Genomic DNA, 23,607 nt, shown 5'->3' on the forward strand with positions numbered 1-23,607 from the left:
CAGAGAAGAGAATTTTTCCCATTAAATAATGACAAAATTCCAATATATCTATGCAGCAATGTTGTTCTACATAGAACAAGTCTAAGCCAACAAGAGGCTATTCCCAGATAGAAAATAAGGGACTCTTACCTTCCATTGACTCCCTAGAGCGAGGGCACAGTAGTCAAAAATAAAATCTAAGCCAAATATTGGCTTAAATCCCCCATTGCTGCGTAGGTGTTAGATATGCTCTCCTCCATAGTGTAGCCACTGTATCCTGCAGGATATACCTGCTCTCAGTGGCAGCAAAGGGCTGAGAAAGGTCTCTCTCCAGTGCTGTTTCTGGTATGAGTGGTTGCAGGACAGCTGCAACATTACCAAAAAGGGGGTGAATTTAAAATCACTCAGAGGAGCCAATAACCTGTACAATATCTTAATGGAGTTCTGTCGGGAAGTTTGCTTTTTAGAAAAAGTTTGAGGTTTCTGATTTCATCTTTAACACATCGCCCTAGGTAAACAGTGGACGTTTAACATGCACTGAACTGCCCACAAAACACAAACACAGCAACCTAGCTTAGGAGAGAAGCTAATGATTTGTGATTGGCACTCTTGAGAACTTGAGGTTTAAAAAGACTATTTGAAATGTGACTCAATAACTAGTTTTCCATTCTCTTGGGGAAAGTATTAGATCCATTTATTCCAAGGCCTATCTTAAAAAAAAAAAGTGTCTGATTTACTTATTTTGGCTCCCCACACATGCAATTTTTTTAATTGCTCTTCTCACTAGAGGACATGTGAAGTTTGAAGCCCACAGAACTGTTGAGGGACCAAAAGTCAGCCTTGTAACAATTTTTTCCTGCCCACAAGGTAATCTCTGGGGAGGCTGCCAGCTGTCTAGACCTTATCTTGATCTTTGAAGTGCCAAGATCCATTTATGTATGATAGTCTTGGTGGTAAACAAGTGAGCAGAACAGATTAAAGCAGCTAAAAACCAAAATATATGTAGCTATTGGAAGAGTTCTCTTTGAAGACTGGTTTCAGAGTAGCAGCCGTGTTAGTCTGTATCCGCAAAAAGAAAAGGAGTACTTGTGGCATCTTAGAGACTAACAAATTTGAGCATAAGCTTTCGTGAGCTACAGCTCACTTCATCAGATGCACATCTCCCCACTGTATTTTCCACTGAATGCAGCCGATGAAGTGAGCTGTAGCTCACGAAAGCTTATGCTCAAATAAATTTGTTAGTCTCTAAGGTGCCACAAGTCCTCCTTTTCTTCTTTGAAGACTGGAGGGGCTGGGATTTGGGAGGTGTTAAAAGCTGCTATAGACAAGTGGTTATTGCTCTGTCTTGAGCTGCCCTGGCCAAATGATCAGAGCTGGGAAAAGTCAGCCAATTTCTAGTCCAGTTAGGGATCAGATTCTCCCAGTCATTACTCAGGAAGTGTTTGAAGTTCCATCAATTTCTTTTCCCTACCAATAAAGAAGCAATTTGATAAGAATTCAGGGTTTTCTGAGGAGTTTACAGACTACAGTAAATGTAGGGCCAGATCCTCAGCTGGAATAAATGGGCCTAACTCCGTTGAAGTCAGTGGAGATGCATTATTTACCTCAGCTGATGATCTGGCCCCAAGGGTTGAGTTACTCACAGTGCGTTGATAAAGACCAGTGAGAGTTCTGGTGGTTGTGTTGCACTAGTCGAGACTTACCAGAGTTTCTGTAAGTTGCAGCTTGGCGCCATCAACCCTTTACACATCAGTTCCACGCCGGAGTCTCCCAATTCATTGTTATTCAGTGTTAGCTCCATCAGGGACTGGTTTGTACTGAGGACAGAGCCAATATCCTTACAGTGACTAGCAGAGAGATTGCAATCATCCAGCCTGCAGGGAAGATAGATGGCATTAGTCCTAACAATTCATTCTGCTCACCTCAGTGACTGAAGATTTCCGCATCAGAGATGTATTTATTAAACAAGATAATGGTTTATTTAGACCTTATGTCAGTCCCTGGAGTGTATCACTGAAAATCCACATGCAGCAGCTTGTTGTGCAGACAAAGCCCACTCCACTATCCAGGCTTGGCAGGAGGCAGGATTCTCCTGCACTACTGGGGCTCTACTACTGTAGAAGTGGAAGTGAGATTCTGCCAGAGACAGACTGAATGGAACTCCTCCATCTGTGCCGCTTAGAAGATGGCGTGTGCCCCAACCCCCTGCAGCCCACAGGGCTGCAGTTAAGCTTAGTTTCTTCACCAACAAGGTAGCCAGTTCATCAGGCAGCAGGAGTGCACCTGAATCCAAAGGTCCAGAGGGCAATGTATAAGCTTTCAGGCAGACTCTGTAGGGACACCAAATGACTGGTCCTTTGCCAGGCTTTCCAGTCAGAGAGCCTTCCAAGGAATCTGCTCTGGCATGCATAGCTCAGAGACTCTGCCCACATCCTTGTTTCCTTCCTGGCAATTATCAGCTGCTGTCACCTTCTCAGCCTCTATACCTTGGGCAGCCAAGTCTCTGCTCAGAATGCAGCTCTAATCACTGGCACACAGCCGAGGTTCCCTCAGGGCATCCCATACCCAGGGGAGGACTCAGGCAGTCAGAGTTAGTTCCACATAACTCACATATAAAAGGCCCATGCAATTCTTCCCAAACCAAGTCACCCTCAATCTGCTGCTCCCTCCCCACTAGCTTAATGATCATCTTGCCCACCCAGAGGAGCAAGAGGTCAGCCCAGGAGTGCAGATTCCCAGCAAGAGGAGGTGGACCAGTGTGGAACCAACCCTTTCTAGCATTCTCTAACTCCCAGCAGAGCACTCACTAGCTGGCCCGGCTAAAATGGAAGTTATATACTCTCTGTGGCTGCCAGAACATGTAGGATTAAAAGTGAAAGGGATAGAGACTTTCCACTTGATAAAATGCTGGTCAATTTACAGCATTTGGTAAGACTGGTCATGAAATGCCATAGGGGAGGCGTTTGACCAGCACTCCCATCAAGGGACGCTTTTTTAGCCTAAAACCCGCCTTTCTGGAAGGAAAGAAGATAGAGACACCAACCCCCTGCAAATAAACATTCTGCCAAGGAAGACAGGAACACCGGCAACATATTTAAATAGTCATTGAAGACATCACTGCTTTGGTGTTTTTGATCTACGCTGAATCTGAACCCAGACAGAGTTCATACCAAGGAGTAGGTTTCTTTAGATAAGCATGTCCTCATGAGCTTCCTACATAGAATGAGCAGAATCCTTCCATCATGAGCAAGTTTGCAGTATCACATAGCAACACTACTGTAGTTAATATTGTCCCTGAAATGCAGAAAACATTCTGTCCCCTTCCCCTCTTCCCCCCCACCCAAAAATAGTCATGTATACTCCTCCCTCCACCCGTTAGGGCAGAGGTTCTCAACCTTCTTCTTTCTGAGACCACCCCAACATGCTATAAAAACTTCCCAGCCCGTCTGTGACACCTGTTTTTCTGCATGTAAAAGCCAGGTCAAGCATTAGGGGGTAGCAAGCAGGGCAGCTACCTGGGGCCCCATGCCACAGGGGCCCACAAAGTTAAGTTGCTCAGGCTTCAGCCTTGGGTGGCAGGTCTTGGGGCCCTGGGCTTCAGCCCCAGGTGGTGGGGCTTGGCTTTCTACTCTGGGCCCCAGCAAGTCTAATGCTGGCCCTGCTTGGCGGCCCCCCTGAAACCTGCTCGCGGCCCCCAGACCTCTGGTTGAGAGCCACTGCTTTAGGAAACCATTCAGCTTAGTTGCTATATGGTCTCTTCTAGAGAACAAAACAAAAAACAAAACAAACTGGTACTACCTGACAGTTTTGCTCGTGTTCATGGAAGATTTAAGCTCGGTCCATCTCGACGCACTCATCTCTTCACACTGGATGTCAAGGTCCATTTTAAATGCTGATGCAAGATCTGAAGATTTAACAAGACTACCCTGAGTAATTTCTGAAACAGAACAAACCCAGCATTCCCTCTTCAAACCCAACCAGTTATGCTTGGGCAGCTGGATTTATAACCTTCTTAGCCACATGTTACAGTTGTGCAACTTGCCCTCTTTACACATGACCTATGTTGAAAGGTTACAGACACCAATTCCACATCTGCAATGTTGAGATATATCAGATAGTGGCCAGACTAACCCAGGGGAGGCCCCTATCTGGTGGCTGGAAGGTATGTGCATCTTTCAGAGTTACTGAAACAGACAGTCAGCCAAGACCCTTGTGGTTTTTAAGCAACTGTTGGACCCAGTGAGAAGAGAGGGAGGCTCTTTTTGACTATGTGACAGTGTGCACTTTCCAAAAGCAACGGGTACTATTCTTGTAAATATTGGACTGGTGGCTGACGGGCACAGTACATGTGTGTACTTCAGGGAGAACATGGGAAGTCTGATGTGAGTCTAGGACCTAGTGATCTCTCCTAAGATTACATATGGAGAGGAGGAGAGTCATGGGAACTGACAGGTTCCATGATAACAAAAAATCTCAGTCAAAAACCAAATTACTGGAACGCAAAGTTCATGGGGCTGGAAGGATCCAGCACTATTCAGTCATGAACCAGACTCCCACCAGTTTACCTGGTGCAGACTGCAGAGCTACGGGCAGTGGGAGACATTCAGATGGCATTCTCCAGGGGGCATTTTGTCACTTTTAACTTACCAACCCCCTGCCTGTACACTTAACAAAAGCGGGTACCACACAAAGCAAAGGCAGTGTTTGAATTGTTTGCATGAACCAGGATACGGCAACACTGTAGTGTTGAAACGGTAATACACACCATTAAGTGGACGGGCACATTTTTTGTCGTTTCTATATTTTTATGTTCAGCTGTTGGTGTCAGCCCCAAAAGAGCAATTCTGAGTTACAAGCATACAGTAAATCTGTATTACAGGTCAGAGACGTTCCATAGTCCTTATACACAATACTTTACAATAGGTAAAAATATGCCAAAAGAAATAGCTAAGCCTAAGCCCATAAATCTTGGGGTTTAACAGGCTGATCCTACAAACAAACTTACTACCCGGGAAAGTCCCATTGGACTATCTGGGTCTACATTTGGCTAGCTTGTTACCCTACACCTTGTGTAAGTAACTACACAATTTGACTGCAGTGCAGAGTGGGTGACAGTGCCCTCATTCCGATTGGTTAGTGGAGGTGACTATACACCAGGGGTGGACAAACTTTTTGGCCCAAGGGCCACATTCAGGTTGCGAAATGGTACGGAGGGCCAGGTAGGGAAGGCTGTACCTCCCCAAACAGCCTGGCCTCTGCCCCCTCCCACTTCCCATCTCCTGACTGCCCCCCCCCCCAGAACCCCCAACCCGTCCAACCCCCTCTGCTCCTTGTCCCTTGACCACCTGCTCCTAGGACCCCCCACCCCTAACCACCCCCCTGGGACCCCACACCCTATCCCCTGACTGCCCCCACCCCTATCACACCCCTGCCCCCTGACAGGCCCCCTGGGACTCCCATGCCCTATTCAACACCTCCCCCCCCGCCCCTTGGACCCCTGTCCCTAACTGCCCCCCAGGACCCCACCCCCTATCCAACCCCCCTGCTCACTGTCTCCTGACCGCCCCTCCCCCTGAACCTCTGCCCCATCCAACCACACCCTGTCCCCTGACTGCCTCTGGGGACCTCCTGCCCCTTATCCAACTCCTCCCACCCCCTTACCATTACCAGACCGCTCAGAGCGGTGGAACAGGCTTATTTGAAAGCCTGGGAGGTGGGCGGGTGCAAGCCATGCAGCCCACACAGTGGCGTGGCTGTGGGGGAGGGGCCGGGGGTGAGCCTCCCCGGCTGGGAGCTTCAGGGGCTGGGCAGGACACTCCCACGGGCCGGATGTGGCCTGCAGGCTGTAGTTTGCCCAACCCTGCTATACACGATGCAGTGATGAATTAGACCCATAGAAGTCTAATTTACACTAGCAAAGAAGGGTGTTTTTTAGAGTTTTATTTGAAACACCACTTCAGCTGTGTCCACACCAGGCATGATCACTTTTCAAATAGTGTTAGCTAGCTGTGGTCTACCTGAAGGGGAGCATAGACAGTGAGCAACTAACATGGTTTTGAAGGTTTTAAACTGGATCTACTCTAGGTGCCAAGTCATGTTTCCTAGGTCAAGTTCATTAGCATTTTCCTCCTACACTAGCCCAAACCAGAGTGGAATAGTTAGGAGCAAGCACTATGGACTATAGTGAATTCTATTCTCTCCACATCATTTTTTCCTAACATAATGAAAGATGGAGAGAGGAAGTTGGGGATCCCAAAAAAAGGGGAGTTTTCGCATAAAGGAGAGTCTGGTAACAATGCACTCCCCCAGAGACAGACTCTTAGCACATGAAGTATGGTCTACAACAGTGAAGTCCTACTAGAAAGCATAATTAATCCCTCTAATGAGGGAATGGGAGTACACTATTGTTCTAAGTCTAGCATACAGTTCCCAGCATCTGTGTTACAGGTAAATACTACTACATAGATTCATGTTTTTAAAGCTCACTCAGAAGGAACAAAAAGAAAAGGAGTACTTGTGGCACCTTAGACACTAACAAATTTATTTGAGCATAAGCTTTTGTGAGCTACAGCTCACTTCATCGGATGCTTATGCTCAAATAAATGTTAGTCTCTAAGGTGCCACAACACATTTATTTGAGCATAAGCATCCGATGAAGTGAGCTGTAGCTCACAAAAGCTTATGCTCAAATAAATTTGTTAGTGTCTAAGGTGCCACAAGTACTCCTTTTCTTTTTGCGGATACAGACTAACACGGCTGCTACTCTGAAACTGGTCAGAAGGAACAGACACTGCTAGCCCCACAGCTGACACAGAACGGTAGAGCGCCACTATTCTCAGTTGAAGTATAATAATCAATACCAACTGAGACTATGACTTGTACTGACTAACATTAACAGCCATATTTACCACACACACTGCATAGTATTCACCAACTCTTCCAAAACAAATAGGCAAAAGCAGAAGCTTGGAAGTCTGTAACCCATCTCACTGCCATAATATTGAAACCTAGTTAGCCAAAGGGATTAAGTTTCTGTGTACGAACCAAAAAATTATCTGCAATCCCAAAACATTCAAAAAAGTAAGTGGAGAAACAAATATACAATATATAAAAACAGAATCATCATAATAGAGCAAAACCTCCCCTGATTCCCCATCCACCTTCTCTCTGAGCTCAGAGATTCACTCAGCCGCTTTTGAATCCAAACAGAGCCAAAGAGGCCTAGGTCAGAGCAGCTGAATTTATTGGTCTATAGCCCCAGACTGGCTTTTTCAAAGAACCCACCCTACTTAGCATGCTCATCCTTCTTGGTCTCCATTATAAAGGAGATGTGATTAAGGTATTCTTTTCCCCTGTGTGCCACGTTATAGCTGAAGATGTGGGCAATTAGCGGTCTTCCTTTACAATAAGCTCTTAATGCTAGAGTACAGCTGACACCATACAGGTCTTGTTTTAGTTTCTTTCGGGGGGGGGGAATTAGTCTTTTGTTCCTTCCTTTGGTAAGGGGATGAAGGATTCTGATGTGTTGGGGAAAGGTGTTGGAGTTCATCTCTCCAGCTAATTATCAGTGATATTTATGGCCCTGCAATGAGTGCTCTGTGAGATCCCTAGGGAGCTCATTGTGCAAGCAGGGCTTACGTGGGGAGCTAAAAATCGCACATACCATCTCTTCCCCCCCATGTTAAGTAACTCCTTGTTTTCATCTTTCTCTAATATGCTCTTCCCTTACCTCCTCCTGTCCCTTTAGATTTCTTTTCCCACTTGCTCCCCAAACCCACATTATTTTTGGCCTTTATTCCTCCCTCTTTTTGATCTTCCTTCTCATCTATGGGGAAAATGAGAGGAAATAGTTCCTCCTTCTCTTTCTTCCTCCACATATCTACCTGATGAATTCTCTCACAATAACATCCTCTGCCACTGCTCTGATCTGCCTGCACTTGTTTTGTTCAATGACTATTCTCTTTCTCCTCCCAGGACTGTTCTCCCTTCTCTGCTTACCCAGAGACAGAAGAAAGGTCAGGCGTGACATGATAGTGAAGTAGTCTTTGGGCCTGACTTCCAGAGGTGTTGAACATCTGTAGCTCTGACTGGCTTCAGCTGGAGAGAAGGGTGCTCAGCATTTGCTAAAGCTAGGCCCTAGCTGGTTGAATCCTGTTGCTCCTGCTTCCCCCAATAGGAAAGTTAGGCTCCTAAATACCTTTGTGAGCATGTGCCAAAGTGCTCTGGCCAGGAGCAGCTTAAAAGGTGGTTCTCTGCTATTAATGGATAGTGCCTTGCACCTATTACTTGTTTTTTCCTCTTTTATCCTGTCTCTTATCTTAGCTAGAGGGGGATGATTTAGGGGCCTACGCCTCATGCTTGAAATGCCTAGGCTCCCTGATCAGCAGGGATGACTCAGCCTCTCCATCTTCAGAGGTTGAGCAACTGAACTCCATGCACACTGTCTCTCAAAGCGAGGCTCTGCCTGCTATCTACAAGCACGGAAAAACCCAAGCACTTTTCCATGAGAGAAAGGGGCGATCCTAGTGTCCCTTGTGAAAGCTCCAGGGGGTGTGGTGGAAACGCTTAAGCAATCTCCTGTGTATATGACTACAGGGCACTAGTCATGCTAAGGGTACGTCTTCACTACCCGCCAGATCGGTGGGTAGTGATCAATCTATCAGGGATAGATTTAACAAGTCTCATCTAGACGCAATAAATCGACCCTGAATAGACGCCTGTACTCCACCTTGGCAAGAGGAGTAAGCGAAGTCAACAGGGTAGCTGCCACGGTCGACTCGCTGCTGTGAGGATGGCCAGGTAATTCGAACTAAGATACTTAGACTTCAGCTACGCGAATAGTGTAGCTGAAGTTGCGTATCTTAGTTCGAAAACACCCACCCCCCCAAGTGTAGCCCAGGCTTAAGTCACCAACCTTTTCTCTCCTCCCCCTTTTCCCTTTCTATTCCTTTTCCCTCCATCTGGCTTGGTTCCTCTTGGTAAGTACCACCACCCCGTTCCTCCCTATATGGTTCTAGTCTCCTGCCTTCAGCATGAGAGCTCCACTCCTGGGATTTCTGCACAATCGGGAATATTCCTACACTAGCTCTTCCTGCGCTCCGAGATCCTGATGATGGGGCACTGCCTGATAGACGGGAACAGGCCCCTATCAATTCTCCAGACTCCCTGGTCTCCAAGCAGAGTGGAGGATCATCCCGCAACTTGGGAACTCAGAGCGGGAGCTCCCATAGGACAGGTGGAGCAATTGTAGGTGTAGCAATTGTGACCTAGGCTGGACTAACCAGGACATTTTTTTTTTTTTTTAAAAACAACTCTTCTGTCTTATTCCCTTTTTTACTGTCTCATTACTCCTTTCCCTGGCTCCTCTCTCACCACACAATTTGTTGCAGTGTTTCCCCTTTGCTCTCCATCCTCTGCTCCTTTTCCCCTCGATGTGTGTACATCAGGAGTTGGCTCCTTTTCACTCTAAGAGTGGGGAGTCAATTATTTTTATTCTCTACAAATAAGTGTGGCCACCTAACACAGGAAGTGGAGGGGTGGGAGGAAAGATCCAAGGCACAGCAGCAAGCTTCAGCTTCCCCTGCACAAGCAGGGATCTATGCTTTCTCGAGCTGCGCAATTCTTTTGCTTCCCACCTGTTACCCAGGCCCTCTATACAGGCAGCAATAGCTCTGAGCATAGGGTGACCAGACAGCAAATGTGAAAAATTGGGATGGGGGGGGCGTAAAATAGGAACTGATAAGAAAGACCCAAAAATCCAGACTGTCCCTATAAAAATCGGGACATCTGGTCACCTTATCTGAGCATCAAGCCAGCCCAACTCCCTTTCTTGTCCTCAATGTCCTGCCACTGAGCTATCCAGGAACAGCAGCTTCCCCACACTGTGTATCCCAGCACCCTTCTGAGGGTGGCCTGTTATGCCCAGCTTCCCCAAAGATGCCTCCACATGAACAGAATCAGCAGGGAGAAGACCTCAGTCTCCAGAACTCAGGAGACCTATCCTTCGCCCTGGTCCACCCACCTGGTACCACCTCCTGATCTTTGCTTCAGAGTTCTTACTGCTCTAATGTTTTGGCCGCTCGCTCTTGGAGCGAGCTACTGTAGTGATTGCCATTCACTTATTCCCTTTGTTACTGCTCCTGCCAAGCCAAATGTAATCATGCCACCTGTTCTTGTCCTCCTTCACACTCTTCCCTCTCCAGGGCCCTTCCCCATCACCCCATTTCTCTTCCTCTCCTATGCTCCATTGCCTAAATAGGAAAGGAGGACGTGTGGCACCTTAGAGACTAACAAATTTGAGCATAAGCTTTTGTAAGCTACAGCTCACTTCATCGGATGCATTCAATGGAAGATACAGTGGGGAGATTTATATACACAGAGAACATGAAACAATGGGTGTTACCATACACACTGTAACGAGAGTGATCACTTAAGGTGAGATATTACCGGGGGGGGGGGGGGGGGGGGGGGAAGAGAACTTTTTTTTAGTGATAATCAAGGTGGGCCATTTCCAGTAGTTGACAAGAATGTCTGAGGAACAGTGGGGGGTGGAATAAACATGGGGAAATACTTTTACTTTGTGTAATGACCCATCCACTCCCAGTCTCTATTCAAGCCTAAGTTAATTGTATCCAGTTTGCAAATTAATTCTAATTCAGCAGTCTCTCCTTCAACAAAAAAAGCTTCAAAACCAGACTCCAAGAAGTGCAACTTTTAGGTCTGTAATCGAGTGACCAAAGAGATTAAGTGTTCTCCAACTGGTTTTTGAATGTTATAATTCTTGACGTCTGATTTGTATCCATTTATTCTTTTACGTAGAGACTGTCCAGTTTGACCAATGTACATGGCAGAGGGGCATTGCTGGCACATGATGGCATATATCACATTGGTAGATGTGCAGGTGAATGAGCCTCTGATAGTGTGGCTGATGTGATTAGGCCCTATGATGGTGTCCCTGAATAGATATGTGGGCACAGTTGGCAACGGGCTTTGTTGCAAGGATAGGTTCCTGGGTTAGTGGTTCTGTTGTATGGTTGCTGGTGAGCCATTACCCTCTGATCCCACTGAGGGTTCCCAAAAAAAGCTACACCATTTACTTAATGGCCCACCTTGATTATGAAATTGTGTTTTACCCTTTACACAGCAGAAAATCTGGCTTTGTTAATAGCCATGAATATTTACAAAAAAGGTAACTTACACAGCATCCTATTAAACCCAAAGCAAACAAAAGTAACCACTAGTCAAAGCCAACATTCCTTTGTGATCACTTGTCATGTTAAAGACCTTACGATTAAGTTCTGGTTTAGGTCTGGGACACTGTAATTTAATTGTTCTATAAGTTACTGTAGGATGCTGTATAAATACTACCTTAATAAAATCATATAGATTGCTGCCTCATATCTAGGGTTATGCAGCTTAAATAAATACCTACATCCAAGTAGGCAAACACTGTAAAATACTAGTCAAAGCAGTTTTGAGAGGATGATGCACATGCAGAGAGCACATGACTAAGCGGACAATGTACAATGAAAATGCACAATACAAACTTTCTGAAAAGAAAAGTACTGCAGGACCCACAAAAAGAGAACAGAAAGCTCAGTTACAAAGGGTGTAAAACAACCTGCAGTCACTGCCTCAATACTGCCAATAATTCAATATAACAAAGGGGCTTTTATTGCATATGCATACCTAACTTAAAGGCTAAAAAGCCACAGTCTACACAGATCAACTAGAATGGGGGAGCTGGGGCTAAAAAGTATTTTGGGAAAAGGGGGTGAGATTCTGTGGCCTGCATTGTGCAGGAGGTCAGACTAGATGATCATAATGTTCCCTTCTGAGCTTAATATCTATGAGAACGCTGAAAAAACTTTAATCTAATATTTAAAAAATAAGCCTAACTATGAGCAGCTGATTTTGCAGCCATGTCAGGGTATTCAAATGAACTGGAACAGTACCGGGAGTATACCACATCTGCATATCCAGCATAGACCACCACAGCAAAGTGCCAATTATTGCTGTTGTGATCTACAAGTCCCTGGTGGCAAACAAGTTTCTCAACACTAAGGTGTCTGAGGAAGGCATTGCAGGTTTTTATTCACTTTTACCAGGGTCCTCAACAGATCCTTCTCGGGACCAAATGCTAGCAGGTTAGTGTGGAATCAAACAGTGATTCAGGCCTTAAAAACCAAACTCTCCTCAAGAATGAGCACGGGAGAAACACCTATACAGAAGAGGCTAAAAAGAAGTCCCTGTGCTCCGAGGATGAAAAGCAGGAGGTGGTTCAGGGATTTTATTGAAACACTTCCATTTAGTGTCCCTGACCATCAGGGAGTCACCACGTTTCAGGCCTGACAGCGTGGTAACCCACCCCAACAGCAAACTGAGTCAAAGATGGGTGCGTTAAAAATACAGTGGAATAACGAGATACAGTGCTTAATTGGTAATGGAAGAGGAGCTGGGGCTCACGCAATTTTTTTTACTTTCATAACTGACACAGCAAGCCCGGAAGCGCCAGGGCAACGAACTGCCAAGCCTGGAGGTGCAGGGGCAAAAATTAAGCCCTGATTAGATACCAGCATTGCAGACAAAGCACACCCATAAGTGGCTTGGATTTAAGTCAATTCAGTGTATTTTTCCTAACCAATCTGGACAAGAAACGAAGCATCCCCACCCCTCTTTTGCATTTCAGTCCTGAAATCACACTGCCAACTATGCATAAATTCAAGAGACCGATTTCCCCCAACAATCCCCTCGCAGGATTTGCAAAATCCAGGCTCAGCTAAAGCATGTCTAACCCTGCAGCTAGAACACGCCAGCCAGAGGCCTGCGCTGTGATTAACAGGCATGAAGCTACAGTTTGATCAGAGCATTTAGCAGAGAAAGAGGAAAAGATCCTGTTCCTACCAGATCCCCTGTCTCGGCCTGAAGAGAGAAGCGGAATTCCTGCTCCTGCTGGAGACAGCCCTGCCCTGGCTACCACAGTCCCCTCCTCCTGCCTGCAATAGCTGTGTCTACTGGTGGAGAGCAGTCAAGTGCCCAGCAGAGCCGCTCCCCCAGGCGGGGAGGGTGGGCGAGGGAAGTGAGGCGCAGCTGGCTCTGGCTAGAGAGCTCTCTTGGCAGCTCAAGCTGGGGCCTGGCTCAGGCTTGCCCACTGTCTCACATGAGCAATGGGGGCTTCCTCCTAACTGCGTCCCTCGCCTGCTTACTGTCAGGAGGCTCGACTGAAGCAGGACTGTAGCTGGGAGGGAGGCATCTATGACACACTCTTAAAGGCACAGGCTGATATAGCCATTGCCGTGCAGGATTCCTGCAGTGTATTTCAGATTAGCTGCGTGCTGGTCTGTCCCTGCTGCCCCCTTTGCTCTCCTAATCCTTCCTCAGCTTCTGCTACCCAGCTTCTAGCACCTGACTTACTGAAAAAAGAAAAGGAGTACTTGTGGCACCTTAGTCTCTACGGTGCCACAAGTACTTCTTTTCTTTTTGCGAATACAGACTAACACGGCTGCTACTCTGAAACCTGGCTTACTAAAGAACTCATACAGAGATGAGCAAGTCACCTTTAGGCTGTCTCACAGTTTCAGTGAGAAGTGCACCTATGTTCTCCCTCCGGCACCCCTCAAGGGCACCAACTTAAGGTTTCCAGCTCCCACCTCTCTTGAGCAGACATCTGGATCGCTCTCCCTCCTTGACTGGGGTTTTAAGGCTGCACAGCTCTCTGATATCCCCAGCACCCCAGTCTGCCCAAAGCCACCACCCGTGCTTTGCTCTCTTTCCAAGGGCTATGACCAGCATATTGCCCACAGTTACAAGTTACCACACAGCTCTTTCTAAACAAGCACCTTTATTCTTTAGGTGAAAACATTATAGACAAAACATAAAGACAATAAACAGATTTAAACCCACATTAAACATACCTGGCTAACAGCCCTTTCAACGCTTCAGCAAAGGTTAGCACCTCCCCTTGGATAGAGAGTCATATACATTTGGTGAATCAAAATGAAGGTCATGCATCAATTCAAGCTTATCCTTTTATACCAAAAGCCCTTTCTTTATTTCCTAGTCTCTGGAAAACACAGCTGGAGCTAGTATGTGCAAACCACCCCAAGGGGTGGTGCCTCTCCGGAGTTGTTTACAATCTCAGGGATAACCACCCCCTATTGTTTTAATTTCTGTAGGAGCTATGGTAACCCTCCCCCAAGGAGTCAAACACAATGATACACAAACCATTCATAAAATTAAAATACTGCCCAGGGTTGCAATATCTGTCACAGTCTTAAATATAGCCTTTGTTCTACCTTCCCTCTTATCACTTGTCATGTTAAGTCTAAACACGGGCTCTGATCCTGCAATGAATGCTAGGCAGGTGGACCCCTGTACTGCACCCATTCTAAGTCCTATGCAGAGCTCATTGCAAGACCAGGCTCTCAGACTGTAAGTTCTTTGGGGTGGGGATGGGGACTGTCTCCTATAGTCTTAAAGAGCCTTGCAACACTATACTAACAATAATTATCACCCTGGTGTATAGCCCTCCCACTCTCTACGTTGTACTAATGAGTTATAAAGTAACTCAGTGCAATATAAACACTTTCACTCCTTCCTCTTCAGACATCAGCTGCCAAATAAATACATAAATAAAAGAGGAGCCCTCTCCTTGGCCAGAAAGCAGGGGAACAGAGCTGACTGAGTGAGGATAGAGGAAGATTAAAAGAAGAAGGCATATGGGGGTGGCTAACAGGTAGATCAACCGAGAGACAACACAATTTCTCTTGCTAAATTTAATATCTGTATGGAGAGGCTAGAAAGGAAAAAGTAATTGTCTCCCATACATCCCTGTGAAATGACTTCCGTTCAAGCTCTGGGGTAAAGGCCAAAAAGGCACATTTTGCTGAGTGCACGGATGGGAGATTGCGGGTGGGGCTGGAAAGAGTTGGCGCTAAAGAAACTTGTGCTGGCGGTGCTAGACAAAATACTGGACATGCTGACCCAGATCCTGGGAGTTAGGGGCCTAAATACCTGTGAGGGGCTGGACTGGCATTCTTAGGTTTTCCACCTTGAAGAAAAATAAATCCTCCTCCTCACCCAATATCAGTGCCCAAATGCTCCCCAGGGACAGTAGGGAGTGTTCCCCTCAGGGAGGCAGCCTAGATGCTAGTAGAGAGGAATATAATGGGAAAGGACACAGAGTTACCAGGGAACTAAGACAGCAGTGTGAAGGGGAATCCCAGCTACCATTGCGGAGAACATGTTTGTTTTGGTTGAAGAGTCTAAAAAAACAATTTTCAGAGGCTTAAAAATGTTCAGCTCTCAGGGAAATTGCTAAGGGGGTTTATGTCCTATAAGTGTGTCTACCTCCATCTCTTTTACAAACCCTACGAGGCAACAGCCTTTCTCCCTGGCCCTGTACCTCTGAATCTCTCCTTCTGTTAGTGAAACACTTTGAAAGATACTGAGCATAGTTGAGCTGTATGTCCTAAGGCTGAGAAGCCTCTGTTCTCAGCCATTTCACATGTAAAAGGAATGGAAAGCTTCAGGATAGGCTGGTGAAAGTTTGCCCTGTTTGCTGCTATGGTGATTATTTTGGAAGAAGGTGCGGCCATCACAGGGCTTTCCCAGAGGCTAAATACAAACCCAGAACACAGGCAGGAGAAACGGGGAGGCTTCCATGACACATCCATCCTATTATTGCATGAACTACATTCATATGAGTTACTGGATTCTATGTGTCATCTCTCTAAACTGCTTCCTCACTCTAGCCTGCTAGCCACTCCCTTTCTCATTTGTCCTTATGTCTATATCCAAGCACTTAAATCCCTTGGGTAATCCCAGCCCACCCCCAACTTTCCAGGGATGGAGCATGGAATAGCCCATGGCTTTAAAGTGTGGGTATAAATAGCTTACTAGGCTAGACCCAATGAACAGTGAATTCAGAAGTGAATCCCTCCTCCAGTTTTTTTTTATTTTTAAAATATAAGATTCCCTCTTCGTAACTCAAATGATGATTCTCTGATTAATTACAACCAGCCATTCCTCCACAGATTAGCCTCTGCAGCTCCCATCCCCCAAAAGGAAAAGTTAAACTAGAATCAGGTTTTGCCAATCCTGCAATACTTGTTTGGCTGTGTACAGATCTCTGAAAAGGGAATCAGTGAGAAACAGCAGCTAGCTATTTCCTGCCTTGGTTTCTATGCAACCACTGCTGTTTGGCGACAAAATTTGCTGTTATACACACAATGCCTGATAGAGAAAGAGACACACACATTTTTGGTCATTTTCCCTCTTCCTGTGTATTTTATTGGTGATTCCCCTCTTTTGCATTGTATCTGAATTCTGTTAGGCTCCGGAGAGGACAGCAGAACAATGTTGTTCTAAGGTGTTTGGTTTTTCTTTTAATTTATGGTGTGCAACTTTATCAGACCGATTGTGACTGTAACAAATGAAGCCTAACATGAGCAGATCTTGGTTAGCTCTGGTACAAAGTGCTTCCTGGGGAAAAAAAAAAAACAGATGGAGTAAGTCTTTATTTTGATGACTTCCTTACTGCCTGAGCCTGCAGACACCTACACATGCTTAACTTTGAGCACAGGAGTAGTCCTATTAAAGGCACTTCTGAATATCATGCCATTTAGTTAGGGACTAAAGCCTGCAGTTAGGTATCTGAATTCATGGGCTCACGTTTGAAAATATTAGCTGTATTTTTTATGCAATTCCTGTACTTGTTGGCTAATAGTCCTCAACCAATCAGGTTATATTGATCTGTGTAATTACTGTATTTTCTCTAAATGTATAGCAATTCTACTATAAATGAACTGTCTACTATAAATGCCACCATTCTGATTTGTTACTGCCCTCTGACCTTCCTCATCCCATATTCCCTGCAGCAAACATGGCCACCTCTATTTCATAACCCTATCCTTTTTCTCCCCTGAACTAATATCTCCCTGTGACAATCTGGAGAATCTATGTACAGTTTATGAATTCTGTTTGATAGTGGGGACTCTATATCTGGGTCAGTCAGCAAACTTCATTTTGAATGTGTGGCGCTTCCCTTCTCTGATGTCTTTTCCCTCCATATTGAGCTAAAACCCACAGGCGGTGACAGGAGAAATTATTGCACCTGGCAAAGGGCAAACACTAGAGGGTCATTAAACATTGACAATTGTCCATTGAAATGGAGCACCCTTGGACAAAGTGATGGCTACTGCTCTGGGCAAACCAGTTTTTCAACTCTGAACTCCAGGAGGTGGTAACTGAGCAATTGATCTCTTGGTGGTGGACTTAAATCACCAGATAATCCTAATCAGGGGGTCACCTGAGAAAGGGGATTGAAGGGTATAAAATAAAGAATCTCTAGTCACTTATTTGAGAGGTAGTGGTGAGGAAGGTGAGAGGAGACTCAGCGGGATGGGGATGGGGATGGGGATGGGGATGGGGATGGGGATGGGGATGGGGATGGGGATGGGGATGGCGATGGCTCCGGCTCCGGCTCCGGCTCCGGCTCCGGCTCCTAGACCCCTTAAAAGATTGTGACCTAAGCCCAACAATCCTCAAAAGCAGTTAGGAACCTGGGGTATGGAAATGTCTAGGTAATTGTATCATTTTATCTAGAGCTGTATATTTCTTGCATTGGCTAAAATAAAGAGTAACTGTTTTAGAATCCATTTGTGCAGTGCCTGCGTGTTATGTGCTTTGCCCATCACATGTTAAATGGTTGGAGCTCTGGGAAAGGGTGTGCTTCAGCAACTGGATTGCCCTTTGGGATGGGGGGAATTTAGCACTGGTCCTGGGAGCTTAGGACAGCTGGATCATGAGGCCCCATTTCTGTGACGGAGTAACAGGCTGCCTGTGCTCAGAGAGGAGGATAAAGCAAGAGAGAGAGTTCTGGAGCCTACCTAGACTAAGGAGAAAGCTTAAAGCATAGCTGGCCCAGTGTGATGAGAGTCCAGTAGGGGAAACTTTACCAGGACTGTGATACACCCCACCTGGTTGTCCTTGACCCTGAGGCAGTTTTAGCCCCTCACCCCTATTAAGAATTGCATTTTAATCTGTCTATTTTTAGCCCTTTTCCCCCCCATTTCCCAGCTGTAAGAAGACTAATTACATGTAAGGGACATGGAGGCATATGTGAGACTCAACCCTTCAGTGCTGCAGTTAATGAACCTGGAGAAGGAGGTGAAGCAAGCCGGAAGCAAAGTTGCTCAGAAACACAGGGAAGAAGTACAGATAAGGGCTCTGAGAAGAGGCAATTAGTTCCCACTATCTGTGTCCCTGAGCAACATTTCACACCTGGTTGGCCTTTTCCCCCCTGCTAGTCTGGGTTTATTGACTTCCTCTAGGGGCAGGGAAGAGCAGGTGGACTGAAGAACATCAAGGATGGGGAGGCAGCTACGTTTCAGTATAACAATACAATGGTGGCGTTCTCTATTAGCCTGGTAATACAGTACCTGTGTCCTAGGCTAACAAACTCCTCAGCTTTTGGCCTTGAGGTTTATTTAGCTTGTCATTAGGTTATTATTTTGTAATTTGAAAGTGATACCTGTTTATCTTTTAAATAAACAGCTGACCACTGCCTGCCTCCCTAGCGAGTCCTTCTGTGAAAGAGGACTTGGATGGTCTACTCTATGCTTTGCAATGCACCGATGATCGTCTCCTCCACGCTGCCGCTTCAGAGCATGGAAACCAGCCATCAGGGGACAGCTTAAAGGACCTCTGCAATAGTGGTAGCCATGCCCCACCAGGCAACAGTTTTCAGGCAAATGTGTATCAGTCCCCTGGAAAGCTCAGTCTGTGGTGACCGGAGATTTTACCAGTGCAGCTGATGACAGTTGCTGCCTATATCAAAGGGGAAGAGATGTCCTCTTTGTGTGTCTAGGGATTGGAGAGAGGTTTCCGCCTCAGTTTTGCACATTCCCAAGAAGTGGCTGGTGAAGCATGCTCCTGTACCCTTCATCCCTGCCTATTGGCCTGATCCAAATCCCACTGAAGTTGATGCTCTGGTTCCACCCGGACAGGCAATCGGCTTAAACGTCCAGCTGGGGATACCCTCTGCATAGAGGAGCCCCAATGGTTTAACAATGGCCTAGCTGGCTCTGTGCCACCTGCTGCTGCCCAGCCCAGTGTAGTAAGTATTCCAGGGCAGGGACAAGCAGGGAGCCTGGCTGAAGTGTGCCATCTCTGGCAATCCTTGGCCAGCATGATGGTCCCTGGAGGACAATTACGGTCAGTATGGAGAGACTGCAGAAAGCTTCCTAAAACCCAGCCCCTGGGAGGGCTGCTGAGCACAGCTTGCATGCACCTGGGCCAGAGATAGGCTTGGCAGAATCCAGTTTTTATTTTTTCTAATTTCAACAGATATTTTAAAGTTCCCAATATTTATCTATTTGAATTTTCACAGTTGCAGGAAAATAAGGGGTGTGGGGGGGAGAGGCTTAGGGCAGCACTGATAGAAGAGTTATAGGGGGCTCCTAGTGCTGCCAAGGGGCCTGAGATACCTGGGAGTCAGGTGCAGGGGAGGTTGCAATCCTGGCCCCGTGGAGCAGTGAATACCAACCAGGCAGGAGGACAAGACCCTGGTCTTGGGGGAAGCCACCTTGCTGTTGAAGGGCTCTTGCCAGGGATAGCCCCAGCACTCCTGGCCAGTGAGTGAGTGTTGCTGTGACAGCAGGGCTACAGAAGGCTCCCTGCAGGGCGGATGACACCGGATCCCTGCAGGCACTAGGCTGGGGGAAGCTGTGCTTGCTAACATCAATATTTTTTTGTTGTTGATTTCAGTGTCAGGTGAAACTGACGTGTACCAATGACTAATGATTTAAATTGAATCCTGCCAAGCCTACCCACAGATTGTAATGAGTCATGCTGCTAAATCCTCATGAAACATTTTGATGCTATAATGATGGGCTCTATAGAAAACCAGAGAGGGGAGAGAGAACAAGCTGGAAAAGTCCAGAAAACTCTCCAGCCTGAGGGGCACTGTATATAATTAAACTATAGCCAGCTAGCTATATAAACTGCCAGAAAACAAATAGCCACTCATATGAGATGTATAGATACACTGGCCCATCTGCAACCCTTCACCCATTATCTTCCAAGTAGGGCTGTCAAACAATTAAAAAAAATTAACTGTGTGATTAATCATGCTGTTAATAATAGAATATCATTTATTTAAATATTTTTGATGTTTTTTCTACATTTTCAAATATATTGATTTCAATTACAAAGTGCACAGTGCTCACTTTATATTTTTATTACAAATATTTGCCCTGTAAAAAAAAAAAATCGTATTTTTCAATTCACCTCATACAAATAGCGTAGTGCACTCTTTATCATGAAAGTTGAACTTAACTCTACATGTGTATGTACAAAAAAAAACCCCTGCATTCAAAAATAAAACAATGTAAAACTTTAGAGTCTACAAGTCAACTCCTGTGTTCCCTCTAATTTTTCCCTACATGGGTGTGGAATGAATTTTATGTGCACCAATATGGAGGTGATGGGGGTGGGGGACTCAGGGCTGGGGCAGAGGGTTTGGAGGGGGGTGGGGGGGATGAGGGCTCTGGCTGGAGGTGTGCGCTTGGCGTTGGGGCCAGCCATGAGGGGCTCAGGGCTGGTGCAGGGGATGAGGACTCTGGCTGGGGGTGCAGGCTCTGGGATGGGGCTGGGGATGAGGGGTTGGGCTGCGCAGGAGGGCGCTCTGGGGATACAACGGGGAGAGAGGACTCCCCCTAGCTCTCTCTCCCTGCAGCAGCACCTGGGCTGGGGTCGTGGATAGGCACCCCTTCCCCGGCCATGACTAGGTTTGGGCAAGGGGGAGGGCTGTGGCAGGTCTGGGCCTGGATTGTGGCCAGGCGAGGGTCACCCCTCCCCTGGCCGCAGTAGGTCCCTGCTGGGTGGGTTCTGCAGCTTACAGGGAATTTAGGTCCACTCTGTCTGAGCAATTGTCTGAAGTAGGACTAACAAGTTTGGTTACAATTTGCAGGAGATAATGCTGCCCGCTTCTTGTTTACAATGTCACCTGAAAGTACAGACATTTGCACGGCACTGTTGTAGCTAGTGTCATGATATTTACATGCCAAGTGCGCTGAAGATTCATATGTCCCTTCATGCTTCAACCATCATTCCAGAGGACATGCTTCCATGCTGATGACAGGTTCTGCTCGATAACGATCCAAAGCCGTGTGGACTGATGCATGTTCATTTTCATCATCTGAGTCAGATGCCTCCAGCAGAAGGTTGATTTTCTTTTTAGGTGGTTTGGGTTCTGTAGTTTCTGCATCGGAGTGTTGCTCTTTTAAGACTTCTGAAAGCGTGCTCCACACCTTGTCCTTCTCAGATTTTGGACAGCACTGCAGATTCTTAAACCTTGGGTCGAGTGCAGTAGCTATTTTCAGAAATCTCATGTTAGTACCTTCTTTGCATTTTGTCCAATCTGCTGTGAAGGTGTTCTTAAAACGAACATGTGCTGGGTCATCATCCGAGACTGCTAGGACACGAAATATATGGCAGAATGCGGGTAAAACAGAACAGGAGACTCCTCCAAGGAGTTTAGTCACAAATTTAATTAACACATTTTTTAATGAGCATCATGAGCATAGAAGCGTGCCCTCTGGAATGATGGCTGAAGCATGAAGGAGCATATGAATGTTTAGCATATCTGGCATGTAAATACCTTGTAAAGCCAGCTACAAAAGTGCCATGAGAATGCCTTTTCTCACTTTCAGGTGACATTGGAAATAAGAAGCAGGCAGCAGTATCTCCCATAAATGTAAACAAACTTTTTTGTCTTTGTGATTGGCTGAACAAGAAGCGGGACTGACTGGACTTGTAGGCTCTAAAGTTTTACGTTGTTTTGTTTTTGAGTGCAGTTATATTACAAAAAAAGTCTACATTTGTAAGTTACACTTTCAGGATGAAGAGATTGCACTACAGTGGTTTTCAAACTTTGGGTCACGACCCAGTCTAGGTCGCAGAATGCAAGGCACTGGGTCAACTTGCTCAGTACCCAGGGACCCTGGCAGCCGGCCAGTAAAACTAGTAGTCCCTACCTGTTCTGACACCATGCTGCACCCCAGAAGCGGCCAGTATCGGTCCGTCTCCTAGGCAAGGGGGGCCATGGGGCTCTGCATGCTGCCCGCATCCCAAGCACTAGCTCCTCACTCCCATTGGCCGGCCAATGGGAGCTGGGGGAGGGGGTGCGGTACTTGCAGGTGAGAGCTGCGCGGAGCTGCTTGCGCGCCTCTGCCTAGGAGCCGGACCTTCTTCTGGCTGCTTCCGGGTTGCAGTGCAGTCCACAGCGGGAGGGCAGGCAGGAAGCCTGCCTCTGCACCCCAGCTGCGCTGCGGACCGAGAGTCACCGGAGGTAAGCCTATGCCCCAACCCCACATCTCAACCCCTGCCCCAGCCCTGAGCCCCCCAAAAACCTGGAGCCGCCTCCTGCACCTCAAACCCTCATCCCCAGCTCCATTGGGTCGCAAGCATCAACAATTTTCTTCAACTGGGTTGCCAGAAAAAAAGTTTGAAAACTACTGCACTACAGTACTTGTATGACGTTTCTTGAAAAATACAATTTCTTTTGTTTCTCATTTTTACAGTGCAAATATTTGTAATAAAAATAATATAAATGAGCAGTGTACACTTTGTGTTCTGTGTTGTAATAGAAATCAATATACTTGAAAATGTAGAAAAACATCCAAAAATATGTAATAAATTTCAATTGGTATTCTATTGTTTAACAATGTGATTAATCGCGATTAATTTTTTGTAGTTAATTTTGTGAGTTAACTGCAATTAATTGACAGCCCTACTTCCAAGGTATTCATTTCTATTACACACAAGTGCTGACTAACCCAAGGGAGACAGCTGGATGTGGCGATCTGGCCAAGGGTTAATGAAAGGCCTGCTGAAGCGAAACCCCTTCCCACCCACACTAAAATAAATTCCGTCAAGGAAATTAAAGTTGAATGGCTGTGATCTACCCCCCTACAAAGCATGGCCAGGGATGATGACAAATGATAACCATAGAGCAAGCCGAATTGCTTATTGCTCAGACTCTGATTCAGTGTGACTCCAGGGACTAGAACAAATGGCAAGTCTATGGCAGTGTTATGTCAGGACTAACTCCCACTGCCAAAACAACCTTTTTAGGCCAACCTCCTTCTGCCATCAGACCCCTACTTCCCAGTTGCCCAACTTCCCTTTCCCCCAGTTTCTCCAACTGGGCCCCTACCCCCTCTTACCTACCCCAACCTCTCCGTAGTGCTATCTTCCTTAGTTCCTCCAGCCATCCAAACCCCATACCACCCAAAAAGGCGGCTGTCCTCATTTGTGGCTCCTCTGACACCCTTTCCCACCTCCCCCTGCCCCATCTCAGCTTCCCTGGCAGTGCCACTGCTCACCAATATACCCACATTATACAGGGTGCTGTCCAACAACTGAGGCACCATTTCCCCCCTTCCCCCAGCCCCTGGCTGCACCCCAATCCTCCTGGTTCCATCTCCTCCATTACCTTTGAGAGCCTTGGTGGCCACGGGACTGTCAGCCTTTTACTACCTCCTCTTCCCTTTATCTTCTGGAGCTGGCTGGCTTCCATTTTAATTCAGCAGGGGGACCACCAAAGGGAGCCTCTTCAGGGCACAA

At 46.5% G+C, this 23,607-nt stretch overlaps 1 protein-coding gene and 1 long non-coding RNA gene across 10 annotated transcripts in view; one reads left to right on the plus strand and one right to left on the minus strand.

The window, feature by feature from the left end:
- Nucleotides 1-23,607, minus strand: part of RNH1 (ribonuclease/angiogenin inhibitor 1) — a 39,334-nt gene that overhangs the window by 11,293 nt on the left and 4,434 nt on the right. The window contains exons 1-3 of one of the 9 annotated variants that reach the window (XM_043548742.1): nucleotides 23,477-23,499; nucleotides 3,778-3,883; nucleotides 1,683-1,853 (exon numbers count right to left, since the gene is read on the minus strand). In XM_043548742.1, the coding sequence (XP_043404677.1) occupies nucleotides 1,683-1,853; nucleotides 3,778-3,863 (257 nt within the window). In that variant the 5' untranslated portion in view covers nucleotides 3,864-3,883; nucleotides 23,477-23,499. Of the gene's footprint in view, nucleotides 1-1,682; nucleotides 1,854-3,777; nucleotides 3,917-7,139; nucleotides 7,163-7,708; nucleotides 8,141-12,882; nucleotides 13,035-13,892; nucleotides 14,044-23,476; nucleotides 23,500-23,607 lie in introns of those variants that run through there. The other 8 variants (XM_037899538.2, XM_037899537.2, XM_043548740.1 and 5 more) reach the window with 8 other exon arrangements.
- Nucleotides 17,448-20,037, plus strand: LOC122466210. Its single transcript, XR_006291562.1, has 3 exons — nucleotides 17,448-17,561; nucleotides 18,058-18,407; nucleotides 18,535-20,037. It is a non-coding gene; the product is annotated as an uncharacterized LOC122466210 (long non-coding RNA).

The sequence above is a fragment of the Chelonia mydas genome, chromosome 6 (genome assembly GCF_015237465.2).
Source record: "Chelonia mydas isolate rCheMyd1 chromosome 6, rCheMyd1.pri.v2, whole genome shotgun sequence".
NCBI classification, from domain to species: Eukaryota; Metazoa; Chordata; order Testudines; family Cheloniidae; genus Chelonia; species Chelonia mydas.